General features: G+C 43.3%; 1 protein-coding gene across 3 annotated transcripts; it reads left to right on the top strand.

The window, feature by feature from the left end:
* The first annotated feature begins 5,235 nt into the window (after positions 1–5,235).
* npm1a (nucleophosmin 1a) lies at positions 5,236–16,677 on the top strand. 3 transcript variants are annotated; one of them, XM_041194224.1, is made up of 11 exons: positions 5,236–5,387; positions 6,248–6,330; positions 6,900–7,019; positions 8,663–8,756; positions 10,351–10,460; positions 10,868–10,908; positions 11,353–11,422; positions 12,120–12,224; positions 13,070–13,168; positions 15,371–15,445; positions 16,539–16,677. In XM_041194224.1, the coding sequence occupies exons 2-11, from the start codon at positions 6,283–6,285 to the stop codon at positions 16,584–16,586; spliced, it is 810 nt and encodes a 269-aa protein (XP_041050158.1). In that variant the 5' UTR covers positions 5,236–5,387; positions 6,248–6,282; the 3' UTR covers positions 16,587–16,677. The 3 variants fall into 3 exon arrangements, with proteins under 3 accessions (XP_041050158.1, XP_041050156.1, XP_041050157.1); XM_041194222.1 differs by lacking the exon at positions 5,236–5,387 and adding an exon at positions 5,633–5,760; XM_041194223.1 differs by lacking the exon at positions 5,236–5,387 and adding an exon at positions 5,633–5,760 and having other exon boundaries at positions 10,871–10,908.
* The last annotated feature ends 2,303 nt before the right edge of the window (positions 16,678–18,980 follow it).

The raw sequence follows: 18,980 nt of genomic DNA on the forward strand, positions 1-18,980 counted from the left end.
TTGTCAGGCATGACCTCCCCTTGATGAAACCATGCTGACTTTGCCCGATTTTACCACGCACTTCCAAGTATTCTGAAATCTCTTCCTTAATAATGGACTCTAAAATCTTACCAACGACTGAGGTCAGGCTAATCGGCTTGTAATTTCCAGTGTTTTGTCTCACTCCCTTCTTAAACAGGAGGGTTACGTTAGCGATTTTCCAGTCCTCTGGGACCCTCCCTGACTCAAGTGATTCCTGAAAGATCACCGCTAACGCCTCCACTAACTCTTCAGCTATCTCCTTCAGAACTCTGGGGTGTAATCCATCTGGTCCAGGTGATTTATCCACCTTCAGACCTTTCAGTTTTCCTAGCACCTTCTCCTTGGTAATGGCCACCATACTCACCTCTGCCCCCTGACTCTTTTGAACTTTGGGGATGTTACTGATGTCTTCCACTGTGAAGACTGACACAAAGTACCTATTCAGTTCCTCCGCCATTTCTTTGTTCCCCACTGCTACTTCTCCAGTGTCATTTTCTAGCGGCCCAATGTCCACTTTTGCCTCTCTCTTACCCCTTACATATCTAAAAAACTCTTGCAATCTTATTTTATATTAATGGCTAGTTTACCCTCATATTTAACCTTCTCCCTCCTTATTTCTTTTTTAGTTGTCCTCTATTGGTCTTTGTAGGCTTCCCCATCCCCTGGTTTCTCACTGCTCTTCGCCGCATTGTAGTTTTCTCTTTAGCTTTTATGCTGTCCCTGACTTCCCTTGTCAGCCATGGTTGCCTCGTCCTCCCTTTAGTATGCTTCTTCTTCCTAGGGATGAAGTTTTGCTGTGTCTCCCAAATTACTCCCAGAAACTTCTGCCATTGCTGTTTCACTGTCTTTCCTGCTAAGCTCATCTCCCAGTCAATTCTGGCCAGCTCCTCCCTCATGCCTCTGTTGTTGCCTTTATTCAACTGTAATACTGTTACATCTGATTCCAGCTTTTTCCTCTCAAATTGCAGTGTAAATTCTGTCACATTATGGTCACTTTCTCCTAAGGGTTCCTTCACCTTAAGCTCCCTTATCAAATCTGCATCATTACACATCACTAAATCTAGAATTGCCTGTTCCCTAGTGGGCTCCACCACAAGCCACTCCAAAAAGCCATCTTGTAGACATTCCACAAATTCCTTTTCTTGGGATCCACTACCAACCTGATTTTCCCAGTCTACCTGCATATTGAAATCCCCCATGATCACTGTAACTTTGCCTTTCTTACACGCCTTTTCTACCTCCTGGTGTATCTTGTGCCCCACATCCTGACTACTGTTCGGAGGCCTGTACATATGGTTTTTTTCACCTTTGGGGTTCCTCAACTCTACCCACACAGATTCTACATCATCTGACCCTACGTCGTTTCTTGCTAACGATTTAATTTCATTTCTTACTAACAAAGCAACCCCACCCCCTCTGCCAACCTGCCAATCTTTTCGATAGGATTTATATCCTTGGATATTTAGCTCCCAGTCCTGAACCCCTTGCAGCTCTGTCTCCGTGATGCCCACCACATCATACCTGCCAATTTCAATCTGCGCCACAAGCTCATTTACCTTATTTTGTATACTGCGTGCATTCAGATACAACACCTTCAGTCCTGTATTTCCCGTCCCCTTTCTCATTGTCATCCCTTTATCTGATGTGCTTGAAGTTAGATTCCTAGCCCTTTCCAAACACTGTGTCCTATTTTGTGTTCTGGAGACTTTAATAGCCTCTCCTGGGCTCTCCTTTTCAGTTTTTTCATAATTTTCCATGAAGTTGAATCCACCCCTCCCCCCCCCACACATACATGCTAACCTGCTGCTTTATTTCCCATTAGTCATACTTCTTGGAGTTTTACCCTTCCCTCCACCCCCACTTTCTAGTTTAAAGTCCTGTTGACCACGCTATTTACCCTCTTTACTAGAACATTTGGTCCCAGATCGGTTCAGGTGGAGACTGTCCCAACGGTACAGATCCCTCCTGTTCCAATACTGATGCCAGTGCCCCACGAAATGGAACCCCTCACTCCTTTATCCACATGTTTACTTCCCTTATTCTCATGTCCCTATGCCAATTTGCATGTGGCTCGGGTAACAATCCAGAGATTATAACCCTTGAAGACCTGTTCTTTACTTTAGTTCCTAGTTCCTGATAATCCCCAAAAAGGTCCTCTTTCCTAGTCTTACCTATGTTATTTGTCCTGACATGGACCACAACAACTAGATCCTCCCCCTCCCTCTCCAATATCCTTTCAAGCCGGTCAGAGATGTCCCTCACCCTGGCACCGGGCAGGCAACATACCATGCTCAATTCTCGATCCTGCTTACAAAGGATGCTATCAATTCCCCTAATTATAGGATCCCCTACAACTACCACTTGTCTTTTTGCTCCCCCCTCTTGAATGGCCTCCTGTGCCACGGTGCCGTGGTCAGCTGGCTCATCCTTCCTACAGCCCTGTTCCTCATCCACACAGGGAGCAAGTACCTTGTACCTGTTGGACAAGGTCAAGAGCTGAGGCTCCTCTGTTCCTGAACACAGGATCCCGCTATCTGCCTCACTTGCAGTCACACCCTGCTGACCCTGACCACTGACCGAAGTTGAGGTACTTAATCTACCAGGTGTGACCGCCTCCTGAAACAGAGCGTCCAGGTAACTCTCCCCTCCTGGATGTGCCGCAGCGTCCGGAGCTCGGACTCCAGCTCATCAATTCTGAGCTGGAGTTCCTCCAGTGACCAACACTTGCTGCAGATGTGGTAACTGCGGCTCACAATGGGATCTGCCAGCTCCCACATCATACAGCTACAGCACATCACCTGCCCAGCCATCTCAACTTAGATAATTAATTCAGTAATTAGCTTTGCAGTGTTTTTGTTTCAAATTTGGTGCAGATTTCCTACCCACCAATCAGGTCACAGCTTTCCTGTGATGTCACTTTTTCAGTTTTGGCTTCAGTTACTCTGTGCCCCGAGGTCACCACTCTGGTGTTCCTCCCTCCGAGTCTGCTCCCTGGAGACAAGGCCGCGAATCCCCGAGGTAAGCTAGATTTATACTCACCGCTCCGGTGCTCCTCCCTCTGAGTCTGCTCCCAGGATTTACTCACCAATCAGCTGCTTTTTCTTTAAAATCCATTTTCAGAAGAGTGTCCCTCACAGGAATGGTGCCTCTTCCTTTTTTATTTAGGTTTGAGGAGGAGGGAGGGATGGAAACACTACACTGGATGTGGAAGATTGCAGACCTTGAATCTGATCCATTGGTTGTGGGATCGCTTAACTCTGTCTATTGCATGCTGCTTTCTCAGTTTGGCATGCAAGTAGTCCTGTGTTGTATCTTCACCAGGTTGTCACCTCACTTTTAGGTATGCCTGGTGCTGCTCCTATCATGCCCTCCTGCAGTCTTCATTGAGCCAGGGTTGATCCCCTGGCTTGGTGGAAATGGTAGAGTGGGGGATATGCCGGGCTATACGGCTACAGATTGTGGTTGATTACAATTCTGTTGCTGCTGATGCCCACAGCGCCACATCAATATCCAGTCTTGAGTTGGTAGATCTGTTTGAAATCTATCCCATTTAGCACAGTGGTAGTGCCACACAAAACGATGGAGAGTATCCTCAACGTGAAGAAAGGACTTTGTCTCTAAAACGATTGTAAGTGATCACTCCTACTGATGCTGTCATGGACAGATGCATCTGCGGCAGGCAGATTGGCAAGGACGAGGCTGAGTTGGCATTTCCCTCCTGTTGTTTCCCCCACCACCTGCCGCAGACCCAGTCTAGCAGCTATATACTTTCGGACTCAGCCAGTCGGTCTGTAGTGATGCCACTGAGCCAATCTTGGTGATGGCATTGAAGCCCCCAAACCAAAGGACATACTGTGCCCTTGCCACCCTCAGTGCTTCCTCCAAGTGGTGTTCAACATGGAGAAGCACTGATTCAGCAGCTGAGGGAGGGCGCTCCATGGTAATCAGGAGGTTTCCTTGCCCATGTTTACCTGATGCCATGAGACTTCATGGGGTCTGGAGTCGATGTTAAGACTCCCAGAGCAACTCCTTCCTGATTGTATACCACTGTGCTGCCACCTCTGCTGGGTCTGTCCTGCCAGTGGGTCAGTACCCTATGTCCTGTGATGGTAGGGTCTGGGACATTATCTGTAATGTATGATTCCGTGACAATGACTATGGCAGGCTGTTGCTTGACTTGTCTGAGGGACAATTCTCCCAATTGTCTCACAAGATGTTAATAAGGAAGACTTTGCAAGCTTGATAGAGCTGGGTTTGCTGTTGTCATTTCCTGGGTTGGCCGTCTGAATTCATTCCTTATTGAATGGTTTACAGTGGTTTGCTACAACTGAGTGGCTTGCTAGGCCATTTCAGAGTCAACCACATTGCTGTGGAGTCACATGTAGGCTGGACCAGATAAGGATGGCAGATTTCCTTCCCTAAAGGGCATTAGTGAACAGATGGGTTTTGACGACAATGGCTTCATGGTCACTATTACCAAGACTAGCTTTTTAATTCCAGATTTAATAATTGAATTTAAATTCTATCAGCTGTTATGGTGAGATTTCAACTCATGTCCCCAAAGCATCAGCCTGGGCCCCTGGATTATTAGTCTGGTGACATTACCGCTATGTCACCGCCTCCCCTATTTGATAACAATTTTGGGGTTACATCTGATAGAACGGTGTGCAGCAAGTTCAGGGGAGATACGTTAGAGTGAGTGAGGGGAGCAGAGAAATTCAGACGGCTGATAAGCAATTTTCAATTTTGCAATAAATTATAAAGATTTTCCTTTTCCCACCTATTTCCATTATATAAAAAAAAACCCTACTAGAGCTATACCTTGAGTGCCCTACCATCCATTCTTAATTAGCACATTCGTTTAGATAATATCACCAACTTTAAATTTAACACCTATGTGTTCTATTGTACTATTGTCGTTGACATCTTTTGATGATCTGCTTCTATCACTGCTTGTTTGTCCCTACAACCACAACGCCCCCCCACCTCTCTCTCTCTATCTCGCCGCCCCCCCCACACACACACGTTAAACCAGCTTATATTTCAACTCTTTCTTGGACTCGAACTCAAGTTCTGTTGAAGGGTCATGAGGACTCGAAACGTCAACTCTTTTCTTCTCCGTCGATGCTGCCAGACCTGCTGAGTTTTTCCAGGTACTTCTGTTTTTGTTACAGATTTAAGTTAATTGGCAAAAGAAGCAATGAAGACATGAGGAGAAATGTTTTGACAGAGCGAATGGCGTGGATCTGGAATGCCCTGCCTGAGAGTGTGGTGGATGCAGGTTCGATCGAGGCTTACAAAAGGATTATTATCTGAAAAAGAAAAAGTTGAAGGGCTAGAGTGAAAAGGCAAGGGAGCGGTGTGAGGTGAGTTGTTCTTTCAGAGAGCCAACATAGACAAGACAGACTGAATGGCCTTTCTCTGTGATGTAACCAATCTATAGATGGAGTAAATGTTATGAGTTTGTCCACTTTGGTGGGCAGAATAGTAAAGCAGATCACGTGTTTCCAGCTGATTGACGGTCGTGGCCACGCCCCCATATGGATCACGTGTTTCCCGCGAATGGTGCTGGAGTCTCGCGATAGTATGTGGGAGGGGGCGTGTCCAGCCATGTTTCCCGGGTATATAAAACCGGCAAGGGGAAGGGGGGGTGGTTTCGCAGCGCCAGAGAAAGCACCAAGATGGCGGATTGTGAGTTAGAGAGCGCCGCGCCCCTGAGGCCGCAGAGCTTCTTATTCGGTAAGAACCAAGCCCGAGCCCGCACTAGGCCCCGGGGGAGGGAGGAAGGGGTTCATGATGATCGGGAGCCGGATCCCCCCGCAGGGTCAGTCCCCGGCTCTTGGTATGGGGGCTGCCGGCGCCATGTGGAGATGGATCCACGTGTTGGTGAAGCGGCCTCGGATCCCCGGCTTTAGGCAGCGGCGGGGAGGAGTGGGGAACACGCGGAGAGTGGGCCCGGGTGGGGGAGTTGTACCTGGTACCTGTATAATCTCAGAGCATGGATCCTGGAATGTAACTGGGGAATCTGCCCTGGACCCGGGACACAAACCCTAATAACCTGTGAGCTTCGATGTTTGAAAGGATTGGGGACCTGGCGAAGCTTCAGTAACAACCCAATATCAGGATGATGTTTAGAGTCACCTTTCCTCCTTATGATGGGGTTTACTACATTTATACATGTTTATATCTTGAATTTGTTCACTGACATATTTTTCTCTCACTTCAGGATGTGAGCTCAAGGCAGGTGAGAAGGAATACAAGATGGAGGTGGACGACGATGAATCTGAGCATCAGCTTTCTTTGAGAACGGTGAGTGTGTTTGTTGCCTCTTTCACATTACTGGCCATCTGTAGAAAATGTACCAAATAAACACTGCCCTGAACCCAGCAGCCCCTCCTAACACCACAGCAGGATTTTAGTTCAGAGCGGAGGGTTTAACACGCTTGGTGGGCAGATTTGTCCCAACTTTCCTGCACTGGCTACAGACCTGGATGTTGAAGATGGGGGTGTGGAGGTTACAAAGCAGCGAATACTGGAACTGTACAGGTGGTCACTTAGTGAGTGTAATGAGACAATTTAATATTTTGAGCATATATCCCTCATTTTTGGATATTTTTATTATTGTGCATGATATATGTGTTCATTAACATTTTTGAAGAACCAGTGAATTCTGGATTGTTGGCCAACACTTGTCCTTATTGGAGTTTTTTAACCATTTATCCCAAAGGGCACTGAGGTGAAATATCCGTTTAGGTTTTGATCTGTAGGTTAAACCAGAGTACAGTTTTATATTAATAATGATTGCATATTGTAATTTCTATTGTGACAGTTTCTTAAACTCTATATTCATTGGGCTGCGTCTGATTGGATTTTTCCAGGTTTGCCTTGGTGCTGGTGCAAGTGATGACTTACATCTGGTCGAAGCAGAAGGTTTAAATTCTGAAGGCAAAAACATGAAGATCACTTTGGCAGCTCTGAAGTTGTCAGTACAGCCGACGGTGAGTATCCAGTTTATAGTAAGCGGACTAATGGATCAAATTTAGACTGGGGAACTCTGGGAGAGATATGTGATGGTTACAGTTTGGGGCAGTGCAATATATTTTATATCAGACCATTAGAATAAACCTGCAACATCAACTTGTCTGTCCGTCCTAAGAGAGAGAGAAAACTTGTACTTTATATCTCGCCTTTCAGAACATTGGGATGTCCCAAATCTTATTACAGACAAATGGGTATTTTGGAACAAAGTCACTGTTGTAATGTAGTAAATACAGCAGCCAATCTGTGCATGGCCAGATCTCTCAAACTGGAATGAGATATCTGACTATGTAACAGAATTGATATTCTGTATTTAAATTCTTTAGATGTTCACTAATTGGCTGATGCAAGCATGCTCATTCTGTGGGTCTTGAATTTCAATCTGAAATTCCTACTGAAGCAGTCTGTGTCCATATGGAACAAGACCTGGACAACATTGAGCCTTGGGCTGATAAGTGGCAAGTAACATTCACACTACACAAGTGCCAGGCAATGACCATTCCTTCCAAGAGGGAATCTAACTATTGTTCCTTGGCATTCAATGTTATTACGCTGAATCCCCCACAAGCAACATCCTGCCTGGGGGGTGGGGGGGGTGGTTACCATTGACTAGAAACTGAACTGGACTAGCCATATAAATACTGTGGCTACAAGAGGTCAGAACCTGTGAATTCTGCAGAGTAATTTACCTCCTGACTCCCCAAAGCCTGTCCACCATCTACAAGTCAGGAGTGTGATGGAATACTCTCCACTTGCCTGGATGAGTGCAGCTCCAACACCATAAGAAACTTGACACCATTCAGGACGAAGCAGCTGCTTGATTGGCACCCCATCCACCACTTTAAATGTTCACTCCCTCCACCACCAATGCATGGTTGCCTTCTAAAGCAACTCAAGGCTCCTTTGATAGCACCTTCCACTTTGAGGTCCCAGTTCATTTCTACATTCCTTTCTACACCCATGGTAACAGTTGTTCCCTGTTCTGCACATATGCTGCCAGAACTGCTGAATATTTGCAGCATTTTGTTTTCATTTTAAATTTCCAGAAGAAATATTTCATTTTTGCTTCCCATTAATATGCACTGAGATTTGTTATTTATCCTCATGGGGAGATGCTAGCTGGTGAAGTTCAAATTCAATTAATAAAACATTTGGAATATAAAGCTGGTCTCAGTAATGGTGACCATGAAACTAGCATCGATTGTCATAAAATTTCATCTGAATCCTTTTGGGAGGAAAATCTGCAGTCCTTTCCCCGTCTGGCCAACAAATGACTCCAGACCCACAGCAATGTGGTTAACTGCTCTGAAATGGCTGAGCAAGGCTGCCCTTTCAAACCCTTGATGTTTAGCTGGAAGCTGAATAAAGATTCACACATCTAACCAACAAGTCAAAGGGCAACTCAAAAAGACATTGTCTGAATTGACTCATTGTCAGCTTATTGGCCAGAAATAGCCTGTAGACCATCATGTAGATGACAAAAAGTTACTGATAGGTCAAGTGCTCCAAGCTGCTTGAAACATTTTACATGGATTGAGTATTGCTGAGTTTTAACAGAAGCGATTTATTTCATGACTATTTTTTACTTTTCCATTTGACACAGGTTAGTTTAGGAGGATTTGAAATGGCACCACCTGTGATATTCAGACTCAAATCTGGAGCAGGTCCTGTGTACATCAGTGGCCAACACTTGATTGGTAAGTGGGCACTAGGCAATATCTGTTGAACAAGGGAGTGCAGCCAAATAATTGATATCACACTAGGAAGTTTGAGGGGACAGGGAGTGAGATAATTCAAGACTGGCCCATCATCTTGAAAGGGTTGGGAACGATGCTGGAAACACTTGGGAAATATCTGGAGAGAAAGATAGGGTTGATGTTTCTGTTCTAGGACTCAGTTTGTCAGCAGCAGCATTGTCATATAGCTCAGTTGGCTGGATGACTGGTTTGTGATGTGGAGTGAAGCCAATTGTGTGGGTTTAATTTCCATAACGGCTGAGGTGTGATGACCCTCAGGTTAAAGTCACTGCCAGTCGTCTTTCCAATAAGAGAGCAGCCTAATGGCCTTCTGGGTCTATAGCAGCTGCTCCCCCTCCCCCATGTTGGTTCGTGCTGATTGAAGGCAGTGTGCTGAATATTTACACAAGCACAGGATGACAATGATTTCCAGGCTGGTATTTTTATGAACTAAAGAGTGATCCTTTTTAAAAACATTAAAACACTAATATTGGTGGTGTTGTAAATAGTGAGGAGGAAGCCTTAGATTACAAGGTGATAAAGATGGGCAGAGCAGTGGCAAATGGGATTTAATCCTGAGAAGTGTGAGGTGATGCATTTTGGGAGGACTAACGTAGCAAGGGAATACACAGTGAATGGTAGGACCCTAGGAAGTACACAGGATCAGGGGGACCTTGGTGGACATGTCCTGAAAGCAGCAGCACAGGTATATAAGGCGGTTAAGACGAAATGAAATACATGCCTTTATTAGCTGAAGCATAGAATATAAGAGCAGGGAGGTTATGTTGGAGCTGTATAAAGCACTCGTTAGGCTACAGCTGGAGTAGTGTGCACAGTTCCGGCTGCCAGACTTTAGCAGGAATGTGACTGCACTGGAGAGGGTGCAGAGGGGATTCATCAGGATGTTGCCTGGGCTAGAGGGTTTCAGCTATGAAGAGAGACTGCATAGGATAGGGTTGTTTTCCTTAGAGAAGGCTGAGGGGGGACCCTATAGAGGGGCATAAATAGGAAGGAACTTTTCCTCTAGTGGAGGATTCAATAACCAGGGGGCATAGATTCAAGGTAAGGGGCAGGAGGTTGAGGGGATTTGAGGAAAAATAATTTCTTTCAAAGGTGATTGGAATCTGAAACAAATTGCCTGAGGGGGTGGTAGAGGCAGCAACCCTTGACATGTTAGTATTTAAATGAACACTAGAAATGCCATAGCATGCAGGGCTGCAGGCCAAAAGCTGGAAAATGGGATTAGAATAGATAGATGTTTCATGGCTGGCAGAAACACGGGCTGAAGGGTCTGTTGCTGTGCTGTATGACTAATAGCTAAGTTTCTAGTGCATGTCTGTATGAAGAAAGGTTGTCTCCTACCTATATTGAACAGGTTTTCTAAAGGCAATTGATAAGCAGACATGGTTCCATACAGGATGTCCCATCTCTGCCGTTATTGTAGAAAGCTTTTGGGGTTTGTGTTGTGTCTTCTGTACGTGCAGCTCTGAGTTAGTCAGGAGACTTTGAGATGAAGATCAGGGCGACTTCAATTCCTTTCATCTTGTGTTTTAAGCATTGGATGATGATGATTTGGAATCTGATGAGGATGACAGCATGCTGGAGGACACCACATCGAAACAAGCTATAAAGCGACCAGCTACTGGCGCATCCAAAATAATGCAGGTATGTACCCAGAACTACTCAAAAGCTGTATTCACTGATCCACTCACTGAGATTACTAAACCATATCTCAGTATCTTTCTTGGCATTACTCAGCTGAGTGCTGATTTTCAAAAATTCAACAACCTTTAAAGTGCCATTAACTCTCATACAGGTGTCTGGAAACCTTAATAAGCACTGGTATCTGCCACACATCACCAAATTGTATATTTGCAAGTTGGTTGCTAGGTTGTTCATGAGCACTGAAGATTTGTACAGAAGTGTTACCTGCTCAGATTGAAATATTTCCAAAGGAGCATTTTCCTTCCTTGCCAGTTTATTTCTGCCCCCACCTGCTCCTTCCCCTCATGCATTGCAGTTGCATCAGTAAATACAACTGTGATACCAAGCTAAAACTTCTCTTTGTTCAGCAGAAAAAAATGAAAGTGGAAGACTCTGATGAAGATGACGAGTGAGTGTTATGATTTTCACTGAAGTTTTAGTGGGAAGCATTGGAGTCCCTGTGTGGGAAAGTTGACCTGTCCTGTTCCTGATGTGGAATGACAGCAGCACTGGGGGAGGCTGAAATTAGAACTGAGTTGCAAAAATTAAGCAGATGACTTTAATAAGGAATTTATAGCCCAGAGTTCAATTCTTTATGAATCGTGAAGCTTATCTGCTGCAGTATTTTTAAGCAGTCTTTTGTTTAGTTATATTTGCTTCTTATAGAACATAGATGAAGATGTTGACATTGAAAGCTTAGCCTAATATCAATGATGCAGATACTCATAGGCAAAGGTTTGCAACAGATTTGTCTGACAGCAATGTTAAGACATGGGAATGTATCCTTCCAGTATAACATATGAATGTTATCAGGGAGTTGACTGTCTCTCTAAAGGAGGTTTCTTTGTTTTAGGGATGATGAGGAGGAGGATGATGATGAGGAGGAGGAGGATGAAGATGAGGATATGACCCCAGCAAAAAAGGTAAACCTGGTAAAAAAAACATTGAGGCTAAAAACTGGGACCTGTGGAGACTGCTCTGGCAGGCCATAGTGACTGTCAAAGTCTATATTTTATGGAGGAGTCGCCACCCACACTGATAAAACTACCACAGAAAAAGCAGTTGATGCTAGCTCAATTTTAAATCAAGATTGATATTTACTTAAGGGCACTGAGGGCCAAGGTAGATGGCTGGAGTTAAGGTGTAGTTCAGCCATGAGCACATTGAATAGTAGAAAAGGCCCAAGGTGCTGAATTATGGCCCACTCCTATTAAGTCAGGATCCAGTTGGGAAACAACAAAGATAATGTGGAATTGAGCTTGTCATGTGGCTAGGATCTTGTAACTACTGCTTGGTGCCACATTGTGTACTATGACAGCCTGCATTCATGTAGCACCTTGACATGAAAATTTCAAAGCACTTCACAGGGTCCAGTCAACATTCATCTGACATTGATCCACGAACTGAGCTATTAGGAGGGATAGTTAATGGTTTGCAAGGGAGAAATGCTGAATAGGCTTATGGAGTGAATTCTAGATCATGTGGCCTGAACAGCAGTAGTAGTCGGAGGGTTGGTGTAGGCATGTCAGAATTTGAACACATGGGGATTAGAATTCTATAATTCCACCTCAAGCCACCACAATTACTATATTTTCCAATTATTTTTAATTGTACTTGCAGCCTCTTCAGAAAACTCCACTCAAGGCTACCCCTGAATCAAAGGGAACTCCCAACCAGAACGGCAAAACACCCACCAAATCCACACCAGCTAACAAGCAGTCAAAGGTTAGTGACCTTTACCCATAGTTTGGTGTAATGCTTCTTCCATACAACTTGTCAAACAGAGATCTTGTCTGATTTGAGATGAAATGTAACAGCTACAAGGCACAAGCCAGGAGAGTGATGGAACACTCTTCACTTGGCCTGGATAAATGCATCACTCAACACAAAAGCTGGTCACCATCCAGAACAAAGCCTGATTGGTACCTTATCCTTCACATTATTGACTCCTTCCAACACTGGCTGCAGTGGTATCAGTGAGATACAATGCAGCAACTTGAGGTTGCTGCAACATAACCTCCCAAACATAAGTACAGCATGCGACAATTGCCTGTACAAATTCCCCCTCCATGTTACACACTATCTTGACTTGGAAATATATTGCTGCACCTTCCTTATAGTTAAGACAAACAATTGGAACTGCTTACCTAAGCACCATCAAGGAGGCAGTTTGCCAACTTCTCCAAGGTAGTTAGGCATTGCTAATTATTGCTGGCCTTGTCTGACACCAAATGAGTTTAAAAAGCTACAGTAGGAAATGTTCATATTAAATTAAGTGTTTGTGTCCTGTATCCAAAGATTACTGCTGTGTAGTCTTTTACCATCAAGGTGTCAAAAGTAACGTAATGGTGAGGCTGTTACTTGTGTTGCCCTGTGGCTGAGAGACTTCATTTGGGTTACACAAGAAGGTAGAGTGCAGGTAGCTACAGTGTATTCAGGCATTTAGACCAACTGCTGCAATCTACTTGCTCTTCAATGTTCAGAGTGTACTTGTGTTTGGAGGGGGGCAGTGTGTGTTTTATTTTTCTTGGGACAGTGGATATGCTCATTGTTTTTTTTCTTCCCTTCAGACACCAGAATCCAGCAGTAAACCCAAGACACCCAAGACCCCTAAGTCACCATTGACTGTTGAAGAAATCAAGGCCAAGTTGAAGACTTCAGTGGAAAAAGTGATTTTTGCCCACTCACTCAACTTAATCTATATCCATCTGCAAACACCTTATGTCTTCTTCACAACATACCTTCCTACCCATCTTTGTCTCATCTGCAAATTTAGCTACCACACCTTTGCTCCCCTCACCTAAGTCATTGACATAAATTGTAAAAAGTTGAGGCTCCACAAACCCCTGTAGGACTCCTAGTCACATCCTACCAATCAGACAAGGACCCATTTATGCATAATCTCCATCTCCTGCCAACCTTCTGTCCAGGCTAATGTTACCCCCTACACCGTGAGCTTTTATTTTCCACAATAACTTCTGATACAGCACTTTATTTTCTGGAAATCCAAGTACAGTACATCTACAGGCTCCCTTTCAACCACAGCACATGTTACTCCTTCAAAGAACTCTAATAAAATTAAACAGGATTTCTCTCAAAACTATGCTGACTCTTCCCAATTAATTTGAGCTTTAAGTACCTAGTTAAAACCTCTTTAATGATCAACCCTAACACCTTCCCCACAACAGATGTCAAGATAACTAGCCTATAGTTTCCTGCCTCCCTGTTGAAATAGAGGGGGAATCTGACAGAACCATTCCAGAATCTGGGAAATTTTGGAAAATTAATACACCACCACATCTACCTCATTAGCCACCTTCTAAGGCGGAGGATGAAGCAATCCATGTTTCTTTGTCTTAATTAATCTTTTAGTCATTCTCTGCTGTTCTTTATATTCTGACCATTCATCTGATGTGCTACTTATCTTTGCACAGTTATATGCTTTTTCTTTAAATTTAACACTTTTCCTAACTTCAGTTAACCATAGATGGTGGGTCCTTCCTTTAGGATTTTTCTTTATAGTAGTAACTTCCACATTATACTCCATCTGCTAGACTTCTACCCACTCACTCACTCAACCTATCCATATCCATCTGTTACCTCTTTATACCCTCTTCATACTTTTCTACTTTGGGTCATTTGTAAATTTAGCTACCATGCCTTCACTCCCCTCATCTAAATCCTTGACATAAACTGCAATATAACATACATCCTGCCATTGTTATATAGTTAATCTAATTACTTTCTTAATCAACCCCTTAATTCCTACATGAACCTCATTCTTTACTTACTGAGTCCCCATCTCACTCCAGTGTAGTCACCTGTCTCCTTATGCACCCCTCACTGATGTGGTTTGAAAAGTCTGTCTCTTTTATAGACCCTCTGATGAGTCACTAGCTAGTTTAGCTTTCTGCTACAGTAATTAACACCACTTGAACTCACTGCTTTCAGGTGATTGACAGATAACTGCTACTCCAGGCAGTTCTCTATTTAACAAGCTAGCCTAATTTACTTGAAGGTTAATACAATGTCAGATCTTGATTCTTAACCTATCGTTGAAGCTGAAAATTCTTACCAGAGCTTAATGACATGAACCTAATTTGCTACTCACTCTATCTCCCTCTCACTCTGGCCTGGTTGCCTGTCTTTTCATGTGCCCCTTACTAATCAATACAGAAGACATGAGCATGATCTACTTCTGTGTTCTACACTGTTTTCCAGGATAAGGGGCTGTTTTAAGATTTGGTTTGACATTAACATCCAGCAAAATGACCATTCCTCATGAAGCTAGAGACTGGCTGATAAGCAGCGGGGTAACATAGCATTGCAGCCTGATCCTATCCTTTTATCCCTGCATGTACTCTCAATCAGCGGGGATTAGAAATTTGCTCATTCTCTTGTCCTGTGGTGAAAGGTTTTGGTACTGAAGTTATCAGTTCCATTACTACTGCCTGGGATCAGCTTTTGAATCCAGTGTTCAAAATTAGGGGGTTTTGATACAAGTGGAAAGGTTTTATTGATAGATTCAATAACTAAAGGATTCTTAAGATGAAGGGCAATATAATCAGCAGGGAGAGTAGAATTTTTAATGCAGTGAATTATGATCTGGAGTACACTGCCTCAACCACAGGGCATTTGCAGAGCTATAGGGAAAGTGCACTGTTAATAGCTCTTTCAGCAAACACAATGGACTGAATTGTGTTCTGTACGATTCAGGTCCTGAGATGTAATGTTTTTAATTTCTGTCCTGTTTCATCACATCAGTCATTAAATGTAAGGGTGGCGTGTAGTTGCGTTTATACAGAAGTTCAGATTCACTGATGTGTGTGTGTGTGCTGAAAGTGACTCTGCATCTCTTTTTTTCCCCACAGGGTGTTGGTCTGCCCAAGCTGGAGCCTAAGTTTATAAACTACCTTAAACATGGCTTCAGGATAGAGGACCCCAAGGTGAGTGTTTTGACTTCAAGCTTGTTCATTAATTTTTCAGTCCATGCTGACATGTTAATCTTGTAGCAGCTTCTTATTACTGTTTATTACTTGTTTCTCAGCTATTGTGTTGATGTGGATATGACTGTTCTGATGGTGAATGCAGATAGATGTAGCTCTTATCGCAGTCCACTGGAATTGCCTGTTGTTGGGGTAAATGTGTGAAGTCTGGCAGGAGCATTGCTCATCCCCCTAGAACCCTAACCCAACAAGATCGGGCAGAGCAACGCAAAAGTAAAATAGTGCGGATGCTGGCAATCTAAAAACACAAAATGCTGGAAATAGCTGCTCAACAGCATCTGTGGGAAGGAAAACCAGTTAATGTTTCAGGCCTGTGACTTTACATCGGCACTGAGGAAAGTTAGAAAAATGGGTTCTGAGCATGAGTTACCAAGTGGCCAAGATTGGGTAGAGTCTGAGTATTGTCCAGTATTGTTAGTGGCTGCTGGATGGAGCTTCAATGCTTTCTAATCAAATTAACATGTTTGCAGAATGGGTGTGTAAATTGAAAATGAGTAAATGGAGAAGTGATTTGAAAGGATTTGCACGCTCGTGTTCACAGAGGTAGCAATGAGGGTTAATAAGCCCAGAGAAATAGAGAGACATTTATAGAGGAGTCAAGTTCAAAATGTGAAGTTATATTAAATTTGTATAAAACCTTGATTTGATTAGAGTATTGTGCACACTTCTGGTTTCTATATTATAAAATGATGGAGCCCTGGAGAAGTTGCAAAATATATTTACATGGATGATACTGATCTAAAAGATCTATCAGACTGAGGTATCTTGCTTACAAAAGACAAGATCGTGGGTGATCTGATAAAAGTTTTTGACATTAATGTTCAATAGGGCAGATTCTGCCACGTAGGGTGGCTGCATTGAATAACACATGTATTTAAGGGGACGGTTGGTGAGGGAGAAAGGAATAGAAGGATTTGATGTGGAATGTGGTAAGGTGGGAGGATGCTGGTGTGCATAGTAATGTTAGGTTGCATGGCTTGTTTCTGTGATGTAAAATTTTCTGCCAGGTATTAACTGCATTTTTGTTTTGTAGATCATCAAAGAACTTTGGGCGTGGAGGCAAAAAATGGATGGGAAGTAGAGGAACTGTAGCAGTATTAACTCAAACGTGCTGTGAAAACTGTACTCTGTTCTTGCCTCTGTTTTTGTAAATAAAACAATTTGTTTTACAATTCTGCCTCATTGCACTAGAATGCTTTCCACTCCACTATGTTAGGGTAATGAGTGAACAGGATTTGGCGTTAGCTAGGATACGGGCAGCAGAGCTTTGGATGAGGTTTTCAGCAGCTGTTGGACTGAGGCAATGAAAAGACTGCAACATTATAGAGATGTGAGTAGGTGGTCTTTCTGATGGAAAGAATGAGTAAGGCTGGTTCATCCTCAGACAATGGCCAGGGAGAGGGATGGGAGTCTGTGACTGTGGAATAGAGTTTGTGAAGGCATGCACTCAGCACTGGATAAAACATTCCAGAGGCTTGTGGGCTAGAGCAGTTACCCAATCAGGTGTTCCTCCAATTTGAACCAGTCCTTAGTCTTTCCCACTTTGTTAAATTGGATTAATGATCTATAGAGGCAAATAATCCATTGTAAAACCTGTTGGGTCGCCTCTTGAGTTTGTTGGTTATGACAGTGGAGCCTATCCCTAATTGAATATCAAATTCCTACAGAAACCACTAGCAACCTATTCTGAGACACTTTCTGAAAGCGTAGATGGACAAATGTCTAAGATTTCATCCTGTGATACAGTTATTTATTCAGAAACTCACCAAGGTAATTTTATGAAACTCCGGTTCTGGGGAGGGCTCGGGAAACTAGTCTCTCTCAGGCAGCAGAGAAACAAGCTGACTCTAATCTTAGTGGTGTGAGTGGGATTTGAACCTTTTTCCCACAGATGAGATATGATAATCTGTGCCACTGAGTTGCATTTCAAAATTAATGATTGTTTGGCTGGAATGAATTTGATGGGCTTATAGCTGTTTCCTTGGATAATCCCTGAAACAGAACTTGAGGTAAGCATCAGGAGCCAGAGGTATCTGAAGATTATTGGAACTGTGGGTTTAAACTGTGGCTTCTGAAGCTCAATGGGACCCATAAGTGAAAAATGCTTTCGACATCCCTGCTCTACTTGTCTGAGCCTTTAACAGCCACTTTAATAATTCCACTGTGTTTGTCCAAATGGGCACTCAGTGTGGGGTGAGGATTGTTCCAGGATATTCAGAAGATATCTGAAGCTGTTTCATAAAAATTTAGCATAATTTTGCTTTTGTAATCTGTTTCTTCATTTAGGCTTATGCATCTTTGGAATTCTGAGTATTGTAGATGCTTTAACATTGAATATCTTTACGGCTGAGGTAGACTTTTCATGTCTTGGAATTCAATATAGGGAGCAGGCATGAGACTGAAGTTGCAGGGGTGAGAAATTGCTGCTTTGGTGGAATTCTGACTTTATGAATTTCTGCCCTTTGAAATGTTCTTCCAACTGTTGCCTTCTTAACAGCTCTAATTTTCCGAGTTGAGAAAAGTCTGATGTAGAGCTCAATAAAACGCAAAAGTTGTGGTCTGATGATGTCATTTGGACCTTGACTTAGTTTTAAACCCAGGTCACACAAGTGTGGGATCCACCAATTAAACCTAACAGTGTACAGTGGCAGAATCCGAAGAAGCTAAGTTAATCAAATTAATTTTTACTTTTGGGCTGAGAGCAATAGGAATGTTTATCCAGATCCCACAAAGAAATCGTGGGCCTCCCTTGTCCCAGGCTTCCCAGCCCACTCCTGACCATGATTGTCTAAACTTCCCCTCGCCCACTTATGCCGTCTCTGTTCCCTCATCCTCAAGCAGTGGTCTCCTTCAACCCGAAATCCAGTTCCTGCCCACTGTCCATCTGGCATATTCTGCCAGATTTGGGTAGAATATTCGCAACCGACACCGAAACAATGTCAGTTAAAATTTCTTCAGCCTCGTGCAAAGTCACGATGCAAGCTTGACATTGATCTCTGCCTGTCTGCCAAAACATTGCATTAACAACACAAGTTAAAATTGGGGCTCAGCTCTCAGCATCATTTTCCATGGGAGCAGTGCTACTTTCACAAAACCTTCTGTTCATCCCCTGCTGACAGTTTCAGCGGATTGGTGGAATCCAAGATACATTTTCCAAATGCTTTGATGCTCCATGTGCAATAAATTAAAATATGTGGCATCAGACAGAAAAACATCCAAATGATAAATGAATATGGTTTAGATGGTGGGATACACAATCATGGTGGCATTGCTTCGCATGTACAATAATCCTGTAAGGTCATGTGTTAGTATGGACTTAAATCCTGTATTACATGCATTCACTGCATTGAATGTTGAAATGCTGAGGTCACTTTAGTGATTTGTTACAAATACATTGATCCTTAGTCTTGATGGTAATAGAAGGTAAACAAAGAGAAAGCTAATATTTCTACCCATTTGAAGTGGTCTAGAAGCT

The sequence above is a fragment of the Carcharodon carcharias genome, chromosome 8 (assembly GCF_017639515.1).
Source record: "Carcharodon carcharias isolate sCarCar2 chromosome 8, sCarCar2.pri, whole genome shotgun sequence".
In the NCBI taxonomy this organism is placed as follows: Eukaryota; Metazoa; Chordata; class Chondrichthyes; order Lamniformes; family Lamnidae; genus Carcharodon; species Carcharodon carcharias.

Excerpts from the sequence above, each read along its gene's own strand:
- npm1a (XM_041194222.1), top strand. The coding sequence starts at position 5,703 with ATGGCGGATTGTGAGTTAGAGAGCGCCGCGCCCCTGAGGCCGCAGAGC. Across the intron at positions 6,331-6,899 it reads ATCAGCTTTCTTTGAGAACG|GTTTGCCTTGGTGCTGGTGC; the intron begins GTGAGTGTGTTT and ends GGATTTTTCCAG. Across the intron at positions 13,169-15,370 it reads TGAAGACTTCAGTGGAAAAA|GGTGTTGGTCTGCCCAAGCT; the intron begins GTGATTTTTGCC and ends TTTTCCCCACAG.